The 16,828-nt window shown below is 47.1% G+C and overlaps 1 protein-coding gene across 1 annotated transcript; it reads left to right on the top strand.

Annotated features, from left to right (window-relative positions):
* The first annotated feature begins 240 nt into the window (after window positions 1-240).
* Marchf2 (membrane associated ring-CH-type finger 2) lies at window positions 241-15,383 on the top strand. Its single transcript, XM_090341632.1, has 4 exons — window positions 241-483; window positions 6,042-6,237; window positions 7,423-7,632; window positions 14,890-15,383. Exons 1-4 carry the CDS (start codon window positions 308-310, stop codon window positions 15,046-15,048), a joined length of 741 nt encoding a protein of 246 aa, XP_090197758.1. The 5' UTR covers window positions 241-307; the 3' UTR covers window positions 15,049-15,383.
* Window positions 15,384-16,828: the final 1,445 nt, after the last annotated feature.

The raw sequence follows: 16,828 nt of genomic DNA, 5'->3' as shown, positions 1-16,828 counted from the left end.
TGTTCCCAGGTCTGGAAAGTTCACCTGGAAGGTGGTCTGAGGCCTAGATGGTGGAATCTTGCTTGCCTATTCTTAGGACAATGAGAGATCCTTTTGACTGAGTCTCTATTGCCTGCCAGGAAAGAATCTTCCCATCTTTGTAACACAGCCCCATTTGACAGATCTGGCAAACTGAGACTCAGAGTCAAGTCCTGACAACTCTGACCCACTGGGTCCACTAACTTTGCTCTTGATCATTCTGCTGGACTCTCCCCAGGCTCCTGGAACCATGGGCCTTGGGCCCTGAGGACTTGGGCTCCCTGTGGCCATGACGACAGGCGACTGCTGCCACCTCCCGGGCTCTCTGTGTGACTGCTCTGGCAGCCCCGCCTTCTCTAAGGTGGTGGAGGCCACGGGCCTTGGGCCACCCCAGTATGTGGCACAGGTGACATCAAGGGATGGCCAGCTCCTCTCAGCCGTCATCCGGGCTTTCGACACGCCTAGGTAAGTGGTGGATATGTGGTGTCCTGGCTCTTTGAGTGATGTCCTGCCGGTATGGGGTCCAGCCACTGACAGAAGCCAAGATGCCAGCAGTAACTTTGACATAGAAGCAGAGGCCCAGACAGGACAGCTCTGATTCACCTATGAAAGTCCCAACCCCGGGTGATTCTGGGACATGGGAGGGTCCTGGGCTGGCAAGTTACTCACTAGGCTTTGGTTAGAGTCAAGCCCTACACTCCTGGCACCTGGGCACCTGGCTGTTGGGCTCACATCCCCAGGGCCCCCACTTCTGTCTCTCTGCCTGTCTTTCTTTCTTTGGCTGGCTGAGTGATCTGGGTCACTTTACTCCCAGATCTCTAAAACAAAAAGTGTGCCAATCCTTTTTTTTTGTGCCAATCCTGGGGCTTGAACTCAGGCCTTGGCATTGTTCCTGAGCTTTTTCATTCAAGGCTAGTGCTCTACCACTTTAAGCCATTTACAGCTTTTCGTAGTTAATTGGTGATAAGTGTTTCATGGCTTTTCCTGCCTGGGCTGGCTTTGAACCTTGATCCTCAAATCTGAGCCTCCAGAATATGACAGATGTGAGCTAGCCACATCCAGCTTACAGAGAGCACCTTTGTCAGTTTGTTCTGAGAACATGAAGTCATGGCAGGTTGCCACTCCCACTCGCTCTGTCATTATGCAGCAGTGTCAGCAGCTCAAGAGTTCATACCCAGATGCCTCAACTGGTTCCATGACTCTAAAAGCCCAATCTTCCTCCCTTCCTTCCTTCCTTCCTTCCTTCCTTCCTTCCTTCCTTCCTTCCTTTCTTCGTTTATTCTCTCCTTCCTTGTATTGTTTTTGTGCCAGCCAGTCCTGGATCTAGAATTTAGGGTCTGAGCTGTCTGTGAGTTATTTCACTCAAGGTTAACACTCTTAATCACTTGAGCCACAGCTCCACTTCTGACCTTTGATGGGTCACTGGAGATAAGAGTCTCATAGACTCTCTTACCCAAGCCGTCTTCAAACCATGATCTCCAGATTGCAGCCTCCTGAGTAGATAGGATTACAGGTGTGAGCCACAATATCCAGCATTATGCGTTCTCTTCTGTTCTGGCTCCAGGAACATTCTCTGGCAACTGCACTGAGACTGTGGACAACTCCCCAAGTTTCCCGCTTCCATTTCCTTCTAATATCTCTGTTCTTTGTATTATTGTCCTGCCAGAGTGTTTTACGCAAAAACCATTTCTCCTGCCTGTCACCCCTGGAAGGCAGTGTAGCCCCAGGTGATCAGGACTTGAGTGAGTCCTTGCACACTTTTGCGGAGGCCTAGGAGTGAACATTTGTACAAATTGAAATTCTTCCATGCCTTAGCTTAGTCAAAGGCAAGGGCATGGTGATGCATACCTGTAAACCCAGCTTCTCAGGAGACAGAGGTAGGAAGATCATGGAAAGCCTGAGATTCTGTCGGAAAAACAGAGCAGAGGCCATGGTTTAAGTGACAGGAAACCTGTGTAACAAGCATGAAATCCTGAGCTCATATTCCAGTACTACTAAAAAAATTAAAATATAAAGGCTAAACAGTTCAAGAATGAGACCAGTCAATTGTGCCCAGTGCTTAGATAATGTTCTATACATATTAAGTTTTGCCTTTTCCCCCCCTTATCCAAATCTGTTCTTCCCAAAATGTCCAGGATTTTTGCTGTGGCTCTTCCCTCATCCAGGTTCTTATGAATTCTGTTTCCCTAAGCTGCTTTCTGTGAGATTATTATTTTTTTTCTATGTATGTGGTACCTAGGAATCGAACCCGGGTCTTTGTGCATGCTAGGTAAGCACTCTACCACTAGGCCATGCTCCCGGCCCCACCTAAGCTGCTTTCTGAAATGGAGATTTTTTTTTTTTTTTGCCAGTCCTGGGCTTGAACTCAGGGCCTGGGCACTCACTGTTCCTGAGCTTCTTTTGTTCAAGGCTAGCACTCTACCACTTGAGCCACCACGCATCTCCAGCTTTTTCTGTGTATGTGGTACATGCATGCTAGGGTGCTAGGCAAGCACTCTACCACTAAGCCATATTCCCAGCCCATGGAGTGACTGTGACTCTGTGTGTGTGTGTGTGTGTGTGTGTGTGTGTGTGTGTGTGTGTGTGTGTGAGAGAGATCAGGACAGAGCTGAGGGCCATATACAGAAAGCAGGCCTGGACCTCTTCTAGGCTCCTTTAAAAGCAGCTAGGCCCCACTCCACAGCAGGACAGCTTGAGAAATGGATGGAAAAGAGTTTTCAAGGGAAATGGCCTCCTGTGGGAAACAGCTCTCAGGCTTGTCCCCCTTTCAGTGTTCCCGACAATTTCTTCTTTCTGGGCAGAGATGCTAGGAAAACAGTGAGTCACATAGTGAATTCTGGGTTCCTTAAGGCCACACCCCCTTCCTCCTCACTGCCCCAGGACGCACCCAGAGCCTGGTCTGGCTTTTTTTTTTTTGAGACAGGATCTCCCTATGTGACTTTCAGACTGGTTTTAAATGCACAGTCCTAGCTTGGAGTTAGTGCTTTATGCCTGTATTCATAGCTACTCAGGAGCCTGAGATCCAGGGATCACAGTTCTCAGAGATAGCCCAGGCAGGGAAGTCCATGAGACTTTTATCTGTAATAAACTACCCTCCCCCCACAAAAAAAGCTGGAATCTGTGGCTCAAGTAACAGAGCCCTAGCCTTGAGGTGAGAAGCTCAGGTACAGTGTCCAGTCCTAGAGTTCAAGCTCCAGAACCAATACACACACACCCCAGAATAAATAAATAAAAACAGTCATCTTGCCTCAGCCTCCTGAGTAACAGGATGACAGGCATGTGCCACCATGAACTCTGACAATATTTAGATTTTCTTTCTCTTTCTTTCTTTCTTTCTTTCTTTCTTTCTTTCTTTCTTTCTTTCTTCCTTCCTTCCTTCCTTCCTTCCTTCCTTCCTTCCTTCCTTCCTTTCTTTCTTTCTTTCTTTCTTTCTTTCTTTCTTTCTTTCTTTCTTTCTTTCTTTCTTTCTTTATTTTTTGCCCGTTGTGGCACTTGAGTGCTTGAGTGCTGTCTCTGAGCTCCTTTTTGCTCAAGGATAGCACTCTAGCCACAGCACCACTCCCAGGTTTTTCTGTGATTAATTGGAGATAAGAGTCTCATAGAGGGGCCGGGAGTTTGGCCTAGTGGTTAAAGTGCTTGCCTAGCATGCATGAAGACCCGGGTTCGATTCCTCGGTACCACATACACAGAGAAAAGCCGGAAGTGGTGCTGATGCTCAAGTGGTAGAGTGCTAGCCTTGAGAAAGTCCAAGGACAGTGCTCAGGCCCTGAGCTCAAGCCCAGGACTGGCAAAAAAAGAGTCTCATAGATTTTCTTGCCCAGGCTGGCCTCAAACTGAGACCCTCAGATCTTAGCTTCCTGAGTAACTAGGATTTACAAGCATGAGCCACTGGTACCTGGCCATTTAAACATTTAAAGATTTTTTTTTTTTTGGTCGTGGGACTTGAACTCTAGGCCTGCTCATTGTCCCTGATCTCTTCAGCTCAAGGCTAGCACTCTACCTCTGAACCACAGCACCACTTCCGGTTTTCTGGTGGTTAACTGGAGTCTCAAAAGACTGTTTTGTACCTGGGCTGGCTTTGAACTAGATCTCAGAGCTCAGCCTCCTGAGTAGCTAGGATTATAGGCATGAGCCACTGGGGCCCAGACATTTAAAGATACTCTTAAGAATCCATCTTTCCCTGTCTTTTGGCTCTGTGTTCCTCTGTGTGGGCTACATTCCCAGGCTCCGCACGGAAACCAATCGACTGCCAGCAGCTTACATCAGCCTTGTTGTTTTGATGTCTAAACTGGGGGGTGGGGGAGGGCTGGGCAGAATATTACATTATACATGTCCTCCTCTGGTCCAGGCCCCAGGGCCTGGGTCACAGGCTTCTCTGGTCAGGTCTGAAGTCCTTCCAGTGAAATTGGCTCTGCCCCAGTCATTGAGGATCAAGGAGCAAGAGTGAATAGTTTGCATCGGGAGATTAGGATGGGATTGCAGAAGACAGATTGGCTATTGGATGGATAGGTATACAAGAGACGCTCCCTGGCTACTGGGTGTATGGCTCAGATATGGCACCTGCTGAGCAAGTGCCAAACTCAGAGTTCAAAACCCTAGAACTGATGGGCACCAGCAAGCAGTTCATGCCTGTAATCTTCAATACTCAGAGAGCTAAGATCTGAGGATTGTGGTTCAAAGCCAGCCTGGGTAGTAAAGTCCTAGCAAAAAGCTGAAAATGGAGGTATGGCTCAAGTGGTAGAGTGCCAATCTTTTTTCTGGGTGGGGCTTGAATTCTGGTCTGGGTGCTATCCCTGAGCTCTTCAGCTCAAGGCTACCACCCTACCCTTGAGTCACAGTCCCACCTCCCATTTTCTGGTGATTAATCGGAGATAAGAGTCTCACGGCTTTGTATTGCGTGGTCTGGCTTTGAACCATGATCCTCAGATCTCAGCCTCCTGAGTAGCTAGGATTACAGGTGTGAGCCACTGTGCCCAGCGGAGTGCCAGTCTTGAATGAAAAAAACAAAAATCTAAGCAAGAGTGTGAGGCCCCGGGGCCAGGAGTTTGGCCTAGTGGTGGAGTGCTTGCCTAGCATGCATGAAGGCCCGGGTTCGATTCCTTGGTACCACATACATAGAAAAAAGCCAGAAATGGTGCTGAGTCTCAAGTGGTAGAGCTCTAGCCTTGAGAAAGCCCAAGGACAGTGCTTAGGCCCTGGGCTCAAGCCTAGGACTGGCAAAAAAAAAAAAAAAGAGTGTGAGGCCCTGAATTCTATTTTTATTTTTCTGCCATTCCTGGGGCTTGAACTCAGGGCCTGAGCACTGTCCTTGGACTTTTTCCTCAAGGCTAGTGTTCTGCCACTTGAGCCACAGCACCATTTCTGGCTTTTTCTTTTTTTTTTTTTTTTTTCTTTTTGCCAGTCCTGTGCTTGAGCTCAGGGCCTGAGCACTGTCCTTGGGTTTTCTCAAGTCTAGAGCTCTCCCACTTGAGCCTCAGCACCACTTCCGGCTTTTTTCTATATGTGGTACCAAGGAATCGAACCTGGGTCTTCATGCATGCTAGGCAAGCACTTTAACCACTAGGCCAAACTCCCAGCCCCATTTCTGGCTTTTTCTATGTATGTGGTACCGAGGAATCAAACCCAGGTCTTTGTGCATGCTAGGCAAACATTCTACCACTAGGCCAAACTCTCAGCCCCTGGATTTTAAATAAATAAAGCAAACCAGGTTCTTGTGGCTCACATCTGTAATCCTAGCCCAAGCTCTAAGTTTAAGCCCCAGAAAAGAAAAAAGAACCCAAATCCCTAAACTTCAATATTGTTTTTTAAAAAAAAAAAAAAGATATTCACCACGGGCCTACAATGGTTTCCACTCTCCCTCCCCGTGGGATTCTTGAAAACTTCCTAAAGGAGTGGGCCCAGGGAGCCCGCCATTGCAGCGTGAGTAGGAGTTCTCCAAGGAGCCACCTGGGGGCGAGAGTGAGCTGATAATCGGCCGAGTAGCCAGGTAGGAAGCTGGATCATTGTCTCCTCTTGGTATTCAGTGACTGTCCCTTCTGCCGGATCTGCCATGAGGGAGCCAACGGAGAGAGCTTGCTGTCCCCTTGTGGCTGCACTGGCACCCTGGGAGCCGTGCACAAGAGCTGCCTGGAGAAGTGGCTTTCCTCATCCAACACCAGCTACTGTGAGCTGTGCCACACGGAGTTTGCGGTGGAAAAGCGGCCCCGGCCTCTCACAGAGGTAGCCTGGCCTAAGCAAGGGAAGGATGGGAGCAGGGGGGAGGGGGGTGAGTGGGAATGCAGGCGCTGTCCTGGGGGGTCCTGGGCTGGCTGGGTAAGTGGACCTTCTTGTCATCCCTTGGGGACCAAGCCTATGCTTACAAGTTCCTGCTGGCTTGCACTCAGAGCCTGGGTTCTGTCTTTAGATTTTTTTATTTTGTTTTGTTTTTGTCAGTCATGGGGCTTGAACTCTGGGCCTGGGCATTGTCCCTGAACTCTTCAGCTCAAGGGGAGAGCTCTACCACTTTGAGTCACAGCACCACTTGTGGTTTTCTGGTGGCTAATTGGAGATAAGAATCTCATGGACTTTTTTTGTGCCTGGGCTGGCTTGGAACCTCAATCCTCACATCTCAGCCTTCTGAGTAGCTAGGATTACAGGTGTGAGCTGCTGGCACCAGTCTATCCCTTAGCTTTTTTTTTTTTTTTTTTTTTTTTGTTAGTCAGTCCTGGGGCTTGAAACTCAGGGCCTGAGCACTATCCTTGGGCTTTCTCAAGGCTAGAGCTCTACCACGTGAGCCACAGCATCATTTCTAGCTTTTTCTATGTATGTGGTATGGAGGAATCAAGCCTCAGTCTGAGCCCTGTCCCTTAGCTTTTGTTGTTGTTTTGTACTGATCCTGGGATTTGATTTTAGGGCCTGGACTCTGTCCCTTAACTTTTTCTTTTTTGCCAGTTCAGAGACTTAAACTCAGGGCCTAAGCACTGTCCTTGGGCTTTCTCTACCATTTGAGCCACAGCACCACTTCTGCTTTTTCTATGTATGTGGTACCAAGGAATTGAACCTGTGTCTTTGTGCATGCTAGTCAAGCACTCTACCACTAGGCCAAACTCCCAGCCTCATCTTTTTAAGAATTTGTGCATGAGACAAAGTTAGCCCATGTAGAATTTTCCCCTTGTGATATCCTTTAGATGTCAGATCTCTTAGTAGTACAGATTTGATGAGAAAGATTTGATCAGTATCAGTGGTATGAATTCACACAAAGCCTCATTTGCTCATCTTTAAAACGGGAGCAGAAGTGGAAGTGGTCAACATCTAGCAGACAGGAAAGAAATGAAGGACTGGCTGAGGGGGTATAGGCCTGCAGAGTCCTGCACCTGAGCCCCGCATTCCTCTCCCTCCCCCCCCAATCTATCTGCTCCCCTGCAGTGGCTGAGAGACCCGGGGCCTCGGACAGAGAAACGGACACTGTGCTGTGACATGGTGTGTTTTCTGTTCATCACACCTCTGGCTGCCATTTCGGGCTGGCTGTGCCTGCGTGGGGCCCAGGACCACCTCCGCCTGCACAGTCGACTGGAGGCTGTGGGACTCATTGCACTCACCATAGCCCTCTTCACCATCTATGTCCTCTGGACCCTGGTGAGTGACACAGGGGGTGGGGCTCAGCCAGGAGAGGCTGGGCCTGGGTCTGCCCAGTGATCAGAGTAGACAAAAAGGGGGTGTAGGGCCTGGGTGTATATGGGTGGAAGCCATGCCCTTTAGAGGATCTCCAGATTATTATTACGATGATGATGATGATGATGATGATGATGATCAATAGTAGGAGGAGGAGGAGGAGGAATAATGGTATTGCCAGTCGTGGGATTTGAACTCTGCACCTGAGCACTGTCCCTGGGCTCCTTTTACTCTACCACCTGAGCCATAGTGCCACTTCCAGCCTTTTCTGTGAGTAATTGGAGATTTCACAGACTTTCCTGCCCAGGCTGACTTCAAACCATGATCCTCAGATTTCAGCCTCCTGAGTAGCTAGGATGACAGGTGTGAGGTCCTGGTACCTGCCTAGAGAGCTCCAGATTCTGAGAATGATAAAAATAAAGATCTAGGGAAGTTTGAGCCAGGTGAACTACAGAAAGAGGGAGGAAAGGAGGGAGTGGGGGAAGAGAGGGTGCTCACAGCAGAAGGATAAACAAGACTCAGAGAAACAGAGATGAGAAATATTGAGAAAGTATAAAACCCAGACACCAGTGGCTCCTATCTATAATCCTAGCTACTCAGAAGGCTGAGATCTATGGATACTGATTTGAATCTAGTCCTGCTAGACCAATTCATTAAGATTCTTATTTCCAGTTACCCAGCAACAAGCTATAAATTGATACGTGCTAGAGTGCCAGACACGAGTGAAAAAAATCTGAGTGAGAGCATAAGGCCCTGAGTTCAAATCCAATACTGGTACATACACACACACACACACACACACACGCACGCCCTCTCCCCAAACACACCGAATCAAGTATAGTTGCTTCCACCTATAATCTCAGTACTTGGATTCTAAGGCAAGAGATGGCTTCAGGATCAATCTGGGCTACATAGAGCAAGACTTGTAGTTGTACATCAAGTAGTAGAGCACTTGCCTACTAAACACGAATTCAGTCCTCAGTACTGCCCCCGCCTACCCAAAAGAAATTGGAAGAGATGTCCATAATACATTGCAATTTGTATGGTTTTATGAATCCATGAGAAAATACAAAAAGCAGCTGGAAGGGGGAATGAGACAGACAGATAAAGGAATGAGACCAAGACTGGGAGGGAGAGAGGCAGAAGCAGTCAGGGTGACTTGGATTAGAGGAAGCCCCCCACAGTCTGAGCCCTCACACCCACTATTGTCCCACTCTGGGGAGCTCCACCCTCAAGAAATAGTATTCAGGGCTGGAGCCAAGTGGTAGAATTTGTGCTAAGCCCAAGTGAGGCTCTGGCTCCCATCCTGGCACTCCAAAAACAATATTGTTTTTAAGCAATGTGGTCTTGCTGTGTTGCCCAGGCTGGTCTTGAACTCATGGGTTCAATGCTTCAATGTTTCATGTACTAGGACTATGGTACTGTCTCTAAAGGCTTTTTTTGAAGCTGTTTCTGAGCTTCTTTGCTCAAGGCTAGCACTCTATTACTTGAGCCATAGCTCCACTTCCACCTTTTTCTGAGTGATTAATTGAAGACTACAGTCTCAAGGACTGTAGGGCATGGTGGTTGAAGCCTGTAATCCTAGCTACTCAGGAGGCTGAGATCTTAGGATCTGGGTTCAAAGCCAGCTTGGGTACTAAAGATCATGAGACTCTTATCTCCAATTAACTGGAAGTGGCACTGTGGCTCAAAGTGGTAGAGTACTAGCCTTGGACTGAAGAGCTAGGGACAGTGCCCAGGCCCAGAATTCAATTCCCATGACTGACTGAAAAAAAAAAAAGTCTCAAGGAGTCTCCTGGTCCTGTTGGCTTCAAACTGAGCTCCTCAGATCTTAATCTAATGAGTAATTTAGGATTACAGGTGTGAGCTTCGCCTCTAACACCAGCTTAGGCACATACTCTTACCACTGGAGCCCAACCCTCTTTTGGCCTTAGGTATTTTTCAAGTATGGTCTCAAGTTTTTGGGGTTTTTTTTGTTTGTTTTGGGCCAGTCCTAGGCTTGAACTTAGGGCCTATGAGCTGTTTTTTGTTCAAGTCTGGTGCTCTACAACTTTGAGCCACAGCTCTATTTCTGGTTTTCTGATGGCTCATGGATTTTTCTGCCCTGGCTGGCTTTGAACCAGGATCCTCAGACCTGAGCCTCCTGAGTTAGCTAGGATTACAAGATGTGAGCCAGGTTGCTAGGATGGTTTCAAATTCTTTTTTTTTTTTTTGCCAGTCCTGGGCTTGAGCTCAGGGCCTGAGCACTGTCCTTGGACTTTCTCAAGGCTAGAGCTCTACCACTTGAGCCTCAGCACCACTTCTGACTTTTTTCTATATATGTGGTACCGAGGAATCGAACCCGGGTCTTTGTGCATGCTAGTCAAGCACTTTAACCGCTAGGCCAAACTCCCGGGCCCCCAGTTCCAAATTCTTGACTCAGCATTAGGAACCATGATTCTTCTACCTATCCTTCCCTTGTAACTGGTGTCACAGAAGTGGCTCAGCTTATTGAGATTAGGTCTTCTATTTTTCTTTTCTTTGCCAATCCTGGGGCTTGAACCCAGGGCCTGGGCACTGTCCCTGAGTCACTCTCTGCTCAAGATTCTCTACCACTTGAGTCACAGTGTCACTTCTGGCTTTTTCTGTGCATGTGGTACTGAGGAATCAAACGCAGGGCTTTATGAGTGCTAGGCAAATACTCTACCACTAAGCCACATTCCCAGCCCTGCCTTTGTTAATTTTTAAAGGTATTTTATTTCCTAGCTGGCCTAAATTTCAATGCTTTTTTTTAAAAAAAAAATTCAATACTTTACTTACTTTTTTTTTTTTTGCCAGTCCTGGGCTTGAGCTCAGGGCTTGAGCACTGTCCTTGGACTTTCTCAAGGCTAGCACTCTACCACTTGAGCCTCAGCACTACTTCTGGCTTTTTGCTACATATGTGGGGTACCAAGGAATCGAACCCGGGTCTTCATGCATGCTAGGCAAGCACTCTAACACTAGGCCAAACTCCCGGCCCCCTACTTATACTTCTTATGAAGCTCTAAGGACAGGCATGAACCACTATGTCCAGATTTTTTTTTTGTCACTTGTGGGACTTGAACTGTGGCCTGGGCATTGTCCTTGAGTTCTTCAGCTCCTTTCTCCTTGAACCACAGTGCCACTTCCAGTTTTATGGTGATTAACTGGAGATGAGACCCTGCCAACTTTTGTGCCTGGCTAGCTTTGAACCTTGATCCTTAGATCTCAGCCTCTGGAGTAGCTAGGATTACAGGTGTGAACCATGAGCACCCAGCTACACCCAGCTTTTTATTGGTTGAGATAAAGCCTCATTAACTTTGGCTCTAGGCTTCCCTTGAACTTTGATCCTCTGGTTCTAAGCCTCCACAGTAACTAGGATTACAGACTCGAAGTCACTATGCCTGGCTGAAACCTACATCTTGAAATAAGCTGGTAATTGTGGTTCAACCATTTGGGAAGTTGAGGCAGGAGGCTTACTGGAGCTCTTTGGTTTGAGCTTGGGCAACAAAGTGAGACCTTAGCCATGAGTGAATGAATGAATGAATGAATGGCTATTCGATGCCCTTGGCAGTGTCCGGTATATATATATATATATATATATATATATATATATATATATATATATATATATATATATATATGTGTGTGTGTGTGTGTGTGTGTGTGTGTGTGTGTGTGTGTGTGTGTGTGTATGTATATACACAATGTACTATATACAGTATGTATATTACATATACCAGTCTGTATGGTTTATATAGTCATGCACTGTATAGTGACACTTTCTACAACAGACCCCATAATGGTATATGTTGCCTATAATAGTGTAGCTGTTACAGTGTAGCCAGGCACTGGTGGCTCACATTGTAATCCCAGTTATTTGAGGGGATGAGAGTTGAAGGATCAAGGCTTAAAGCCAGCCTGGGCAGAAAAGTCTGTAAAACCTATTTCTAGTTAACCTATAGAAATCTGAAATATGGTTGAGAATGTGGCTTAGTAGTAGAGTACTTGCCTAGCATGCATGAAACCTTGGGTTCGATTCTTCAGTACCACATAAACAGAAAGACCAGGAGTGGTGCTATGGCTTAAGTGGTAGAGTGCAAGCCTTGAGCAAAAAAGAAGTTCAGGGACAGTGCCCAGTTCCTGAGTTCAAACCCCAGGACTAGCAAAAATGATGCTGAAATAGAATTGTGGTTCTAGTGGTAGAGCATCAGCCTTGAGTGAGAACACTAAGGGACAGCACCCAAGCCCTGAGTTCAAGACCCAGCTCAAAAAGAAAAAAAGAATTCCAGTCAGTCAACCATCAACTCCTGTGTGTGTGTGTGTGTGTGTGTGTGTGTGTGTGTGTGTGTGTGTGTGTGTGTGTGTGTGTGTGTGTACATCTGCATACCAGTCCTAGGGCTTGATCTCAGGACCTACATGCTGTTCCTGTGCTTTTTTGCTCTAGGCTGGCATGCTACGACTTGAGTCATACACAACTCCATATCTAGCTTTTTGTGGGTTAGTTGGAGATTGGTCTCATAGACTTTCGCTCCTCAGATCTCAGCCTCTCCAGTAGCTAGGATACCAAGCACGAGCCACGGGTGCCTGGCATCCATGACTGTATTTTAAAAATAGGAACAGTTTGAAACCAAAGATTCTGTTTTGCAGTATGCTTGTTGTCCCTTTGCTAATGTCCTTAAAAAAAAAAAAAAAGGCAGGCAGCCAGCAGTCCTTCATTGTTTGAGTGTACCATATTTATTTAGCCAATCCCTTTGACAGACACTGGGATTCTTTCCAGTGGGGCTTGATTCTGCTTTCCGTTCTTCCTCTTCCCTTCTCTTCTTCTCCCCTTGTCCCCCCCCCCTTTTTTGTCTGTCCTGAGGCTTGAACTCAGGGTCTGGGCACTGTCCCAGAGCTGCTTTTATACAAGCTAGCATTCTACCACTTGAGCCACAGTACCACTTAGTAGTTTATTGGATGGAAGTGTTTCACAGGTTTTCCTACTTGAGCTGGTTTTGAACTGCAATTCTCAGATCACAACCTCCTGAATAGTTAGAATTAGGGTCATGAGCCACCAGCACTCAGATCCCCCTTGCTTTTTCTTTTTCTCCTTCCCTCCCTTTTCTTTTTCTTTTTCTTTTTTTTTTTTTGTCAGTTCTGAGGCTTGAACTCAGGGCCTGGGCACTGTCCTTGAGCTTTCTCAAGTCTAGTGCTCTACCACTTCTGGCTTTCTATATATAAGTGGCACCAAGGAATCGAACCCAGGGCTTCATGCATGCATGCTAGGCAAGCACTCTACCACTAAGCTATGCTCCTAGGCCTGCACTTTTTTTTTTTTGTTGGTCATGGGACTTGAACTCTGGGCCTGGGCACTGTCCCTGAGCACTTCAGCTCAAGGCTACAGCCCTACCCTGGAGATTCAGCACCACTTCTGGTTTACTGGTGATTAATTGGAGATAAGAGTCTCACTGACTTTTTTCAGTGCCTGGGCTGGCTTCAGCTTCCTGAGTAGCTAGGATTACAGATGTGAGTCACTGGGCCCAGCTTTTTTTTTTTTTTTTTTTTTTTTGCTTTTATTATTTTCTGAGGGTTCTGGGGCTTGAGCTTAGGACCCTTCTTTAGCTTTCCTGCTCAAGGTTGGTGTTTGATCACTTGAGCCATACCACTACTTCCAGCCTTTTGTTTAATTGGAGATAACAGCCTCATAGAGGCTGTGTACTGTGCCTCTCCCCCCCCCCCCCCCCCCAGTAATCCTAGCTACTCTGGAGACTGAGAGACTGAGATTGGAGGATCTTAGTTCACAGTCAGCCAGGGCAGGAAAGTCTGAGAATTTTTTTTTTTTTTTTTGCCAGTCCTGGGCTTGAGCTCAGGGCCTGAGCACTGTCCTTGGACTTTCTCAAGGCTAGAGCTCTTCCACTTGAGCCTTAGCACCACTTCTGGCTTTTTTCTATATATGTGGTACCAAGGAATCGAACCCGGGTCCTCGTGCATGCTAGGCAAGCACTTTAACCACTCGGCCAAACTTCCGGCCCCAGTCTGAGACTTCTTATCTCCAAGGAACCACCAGAAAATTAGAAGTGGCGCTGTGGCTCAAGTGGTCAAGCCTTGAGCAAGAAATGCTCAGATACAGAGCCTAGACCCCAAGGTCAAGGCCCATGACCAAAAAATAAAAGTGTCACAGACTTTCTTGCTTAGGTGGCTTCCAGTTACAAGCAGATCTCAGCCTCCAGAATAGCTAGGATTATAGGTGTGAGCAACTGGTGCAAGGGCCATACTTTTTACCTTTTACAGTGTGATTTAGAGTCTTGCACTATGTATGCCTTTCCATTTAATTTAACCTCATCAATTTAAGCTTTCTCTAAAGCTTATGCCTTATTGGTACCTTCCCTTTCTTTTTCTCTCATCCCCTCTCTTCTCCATTTTCCTCCTCTCCTTTCCTTCTTTTTTCCTTCCTTCCCTTTCTCTCTGTTTCCCCAGTGTTTGGCTAGAACTCAAGGTCTGACACATATTAGACAAGCACTCTGCCACTGAGCCAGGTTTCCTTTTTTTTTTTTTGCCAGTCCTGGGCTTGAGCTCAGGGCCTGAGCAATGTCCTTGGACTTCCTCAAGGCTAGAGCTCTACCACTTGAGCCTCAGCACCACTTCCGGCTTTTTTCTATGTATGTGGTACCGAGGAATCGAACCCGGGTCTTCGTGCATGCTAGGCAAGCACTTTAACCACTAGGCCAAACTCATGGCCTCCTTTTTTTTTTTTTTGCCAGTCCTGAAGCTTGAACTCAGGACCTGGGTACTATCCTTGGGCTTTTTCCCCTCAAGGCTAGTGCTCTCCCAATTGAGCCATAGCACCACTTCCAGCCTTTTCTGTGTTTGTGGTACCAAGGAATTGAACCCAGGGCTTTGTGCATGCTAGGCAAGCACTCCACCACTAGGCCATGCTTCTGGTCTCCCCCCCAACATCTTTTTAGCACAGGATAATACTAGAGAGATGTGCCTTCATTTGCTTACTCATTCATTCATTTACATACTGAGGTGCTTTTAGGCTTCCAAGTTGTGGCATTTGTATGGCTAACTGACATTTAATCCTTTCCTAAGAGGCTGGATGATTTCATCCTTCCCCCCCCAAAGCAGGAAGGGAGTGGGGTGCTGGAGCACCTCACTTGTCAGGACTCACGGAGTCCCCCTTCCTCCCTTGGACATGGAGCCTCTCTGGACCTTCCCACTGACTGCAGGACTACCCCACAGGTCTCGTTCCGCTACCATTGCCAGCTGTATTCTGAGTGGAGGAGAACTAACCAGAAAGTTCGGCTAAAGATCCGGGACACAGATGGCTCTGAGAACTCACGCCACTCTCCACTGGCAGCCGGACTCCTCAAAAAGATGGCGGAGGAGACCCCTGTGTGAAAGCCAGGCTGGATCACCAATTGGAGATCCTGTGTGAATATATTTTTGGGTTTTTTTCTTTGCACATTAGTATATGACAAAAACAGACGGATGGAGTCCAGAGCTTGTATGGAGCAGGTGCTCTGATCGCACTCTGATGTGTGCTTGGCACCTCTTGGGCCAGCAATTGTGGCCGGTTGTGTCAAGGGTGTCCACTGGGCTGGAAGGTTCCAGCGAGCTTCTTGCGCTTCTCTGCACCTTGGCAGGCCTGCTTTCCTGGCACCCTTGACTTTATAAAGTTGCACTGCGTTTCCAAAACCCACCCTAAATGAATAAAAGGACCTCTTGCTGGACAACATAGATTTGTCAGGTACATTTTTAAACTGCTCAAAGGGAGGGAAAATGTGAACAATCTTTGCCCTCCCCCCCCTTTTTTCCCCTAGTCCTGGGGCTTGAACTCAGGGCCTGGGCACTGTCCTTGGGCTTTCTCAAGATAGCACTCTTACCACTTGAGCCACAGCACTACTTTTGGCCTTTTCTGTGTATGTGGTACTGAGGAATGGAACCCAGGGCTTCATGCGTGCTAGATAAGCATTCTTCCATTAGGTCATGCTCCTGGACCCCTTGCCTTTTTTTTTTTTTTTTTTTGAGGGACCTCTTACAAAGCCTTCCCTTCCCCCAGGAAGAAGCAGTGTGAGTTTTCAAGTGAGGAGCAGGTAGCAGGGTTATATAATAAATGCTTAGCTGAACATGGCAGTGCAGGCCTATAATCAGCCCTTGGAAGCCTGAGGCAGGGTTGCATGTTATATACAATCATGACTTAGGCTACATTCAATAAATGGTTTAAAAATATACAATGGGTTCGAGTATGGCTCAATGGTAGAACATATGCTTAGTCTACATGAAGCTCTGGTATTGAAAAAGTTACTTTGCATCTTATTACACTCTAGTGGTGGTAAAGTCCACATTTATCTGAGGTCACCAGGGATGAGGCCCTATTCTGAGCTTTCTTGGGTCTCCCTTGCCTTTTCTTACTCCAGCTACCAGTTATCTTATAGGTGACTAAGTTTAAGATCCAGTAAAGAAAAGCTTTTATTTGAGATCCTTAGAAAGCTGTGTTGGGGATCCCAGGTCTGCCCTGCTCAGGGCTGAACTGTGTGTCTTACCTTCCAGGATGACAGAAAAGCAGGATGTAATCATGCTAATAGGACCTATTTTGTGAACACTGTGTGTATGTGTGTGTCTGCTGGTACTAGGACTTGAACACAGGGTCTAGACACTGTTCTTAGCTTTTCCAGTCATGGCCTGTGCTCCACCACTTGAACTATGACTCTAGACCTGTATTTTATATTTTGGTGGTCAAGTGGTGATTAGTCTTACAGACTTTCCCGTTAGGGTTGGCTTCCAACTTTGATCCTCAGGTCTCAGCTTCCTGAGTAGATAGGATGACAGGTGTGAGCCGCTGGTGTCCAGCTTCCTGATCATTATTTGCCTGCTGAGTTAGTCCCATTCCAGAGGTCTGTCTACATTTAATGCTCAGCTGCCCTGAAAGAGGGGTACTGGGGAAATCTCTTTTTTAACCCCCAGTTAGCAGTTGTACAGCAAACTGAGCTCAGAACAGTTGGGTCCATTGCTCAAAACTATACATCCCTGATGGATCTTTCTGCTGTTTTTGCCCAGATCCAGGTCTGGTACATAACTCACTTATAAAGAAGAAAAAGAGGAGTTTGGCCTAGTGGTAGAGTGCTTGCCTAGCATGCACAAAGACCCAGGTTCAATTCCTCGGTACCACATACATAGA

Source organism: Megascapheus bottae, chromosome 1 (assembly GCF_031878675.1).
Source record: "Megascapheus bottae isolate mThoBot1 chromosome 1, mThoBot2.hap1, whole genome shotgun sequence".
Lineage (NCBI taxonomy): Eukaryota > Metazoa > Chordata > Mammalia > Rodentia > Geomyidae > Megascapheus > Megascapheus bottae.
The sequence above is the reverse complement of the archived record's forward strand: the minus strand, read 5'-3'. Positions and strand labels throughout refer to the sequence as shown.

Excerpts from the sequence above, each read along its gene's own strand:
- Marchf2 (XM_090341632.1), top strand. The coding sequence starts at position 308 with ATGACGACAGGCGACTGCTGCCACCTCCCGGGCTCTCTGTGTGACTGC. Across the intron at positions 6,238-7,422 it reads GGCCCCGGCCTCTCACAGAG|TGGCTGAGAGACCCGGGGCC; the intron begins GTAGCCTGGCCT and ends GCTCCCCTGCAG. Across the intron at positions 7,633-14,889 it reads TCTATGTCCTCTGGACCCTG|GTCTCGTTCCGCTACCATTG; the intron begins GTGAGTGACACA and ends ACTACCCCACAG.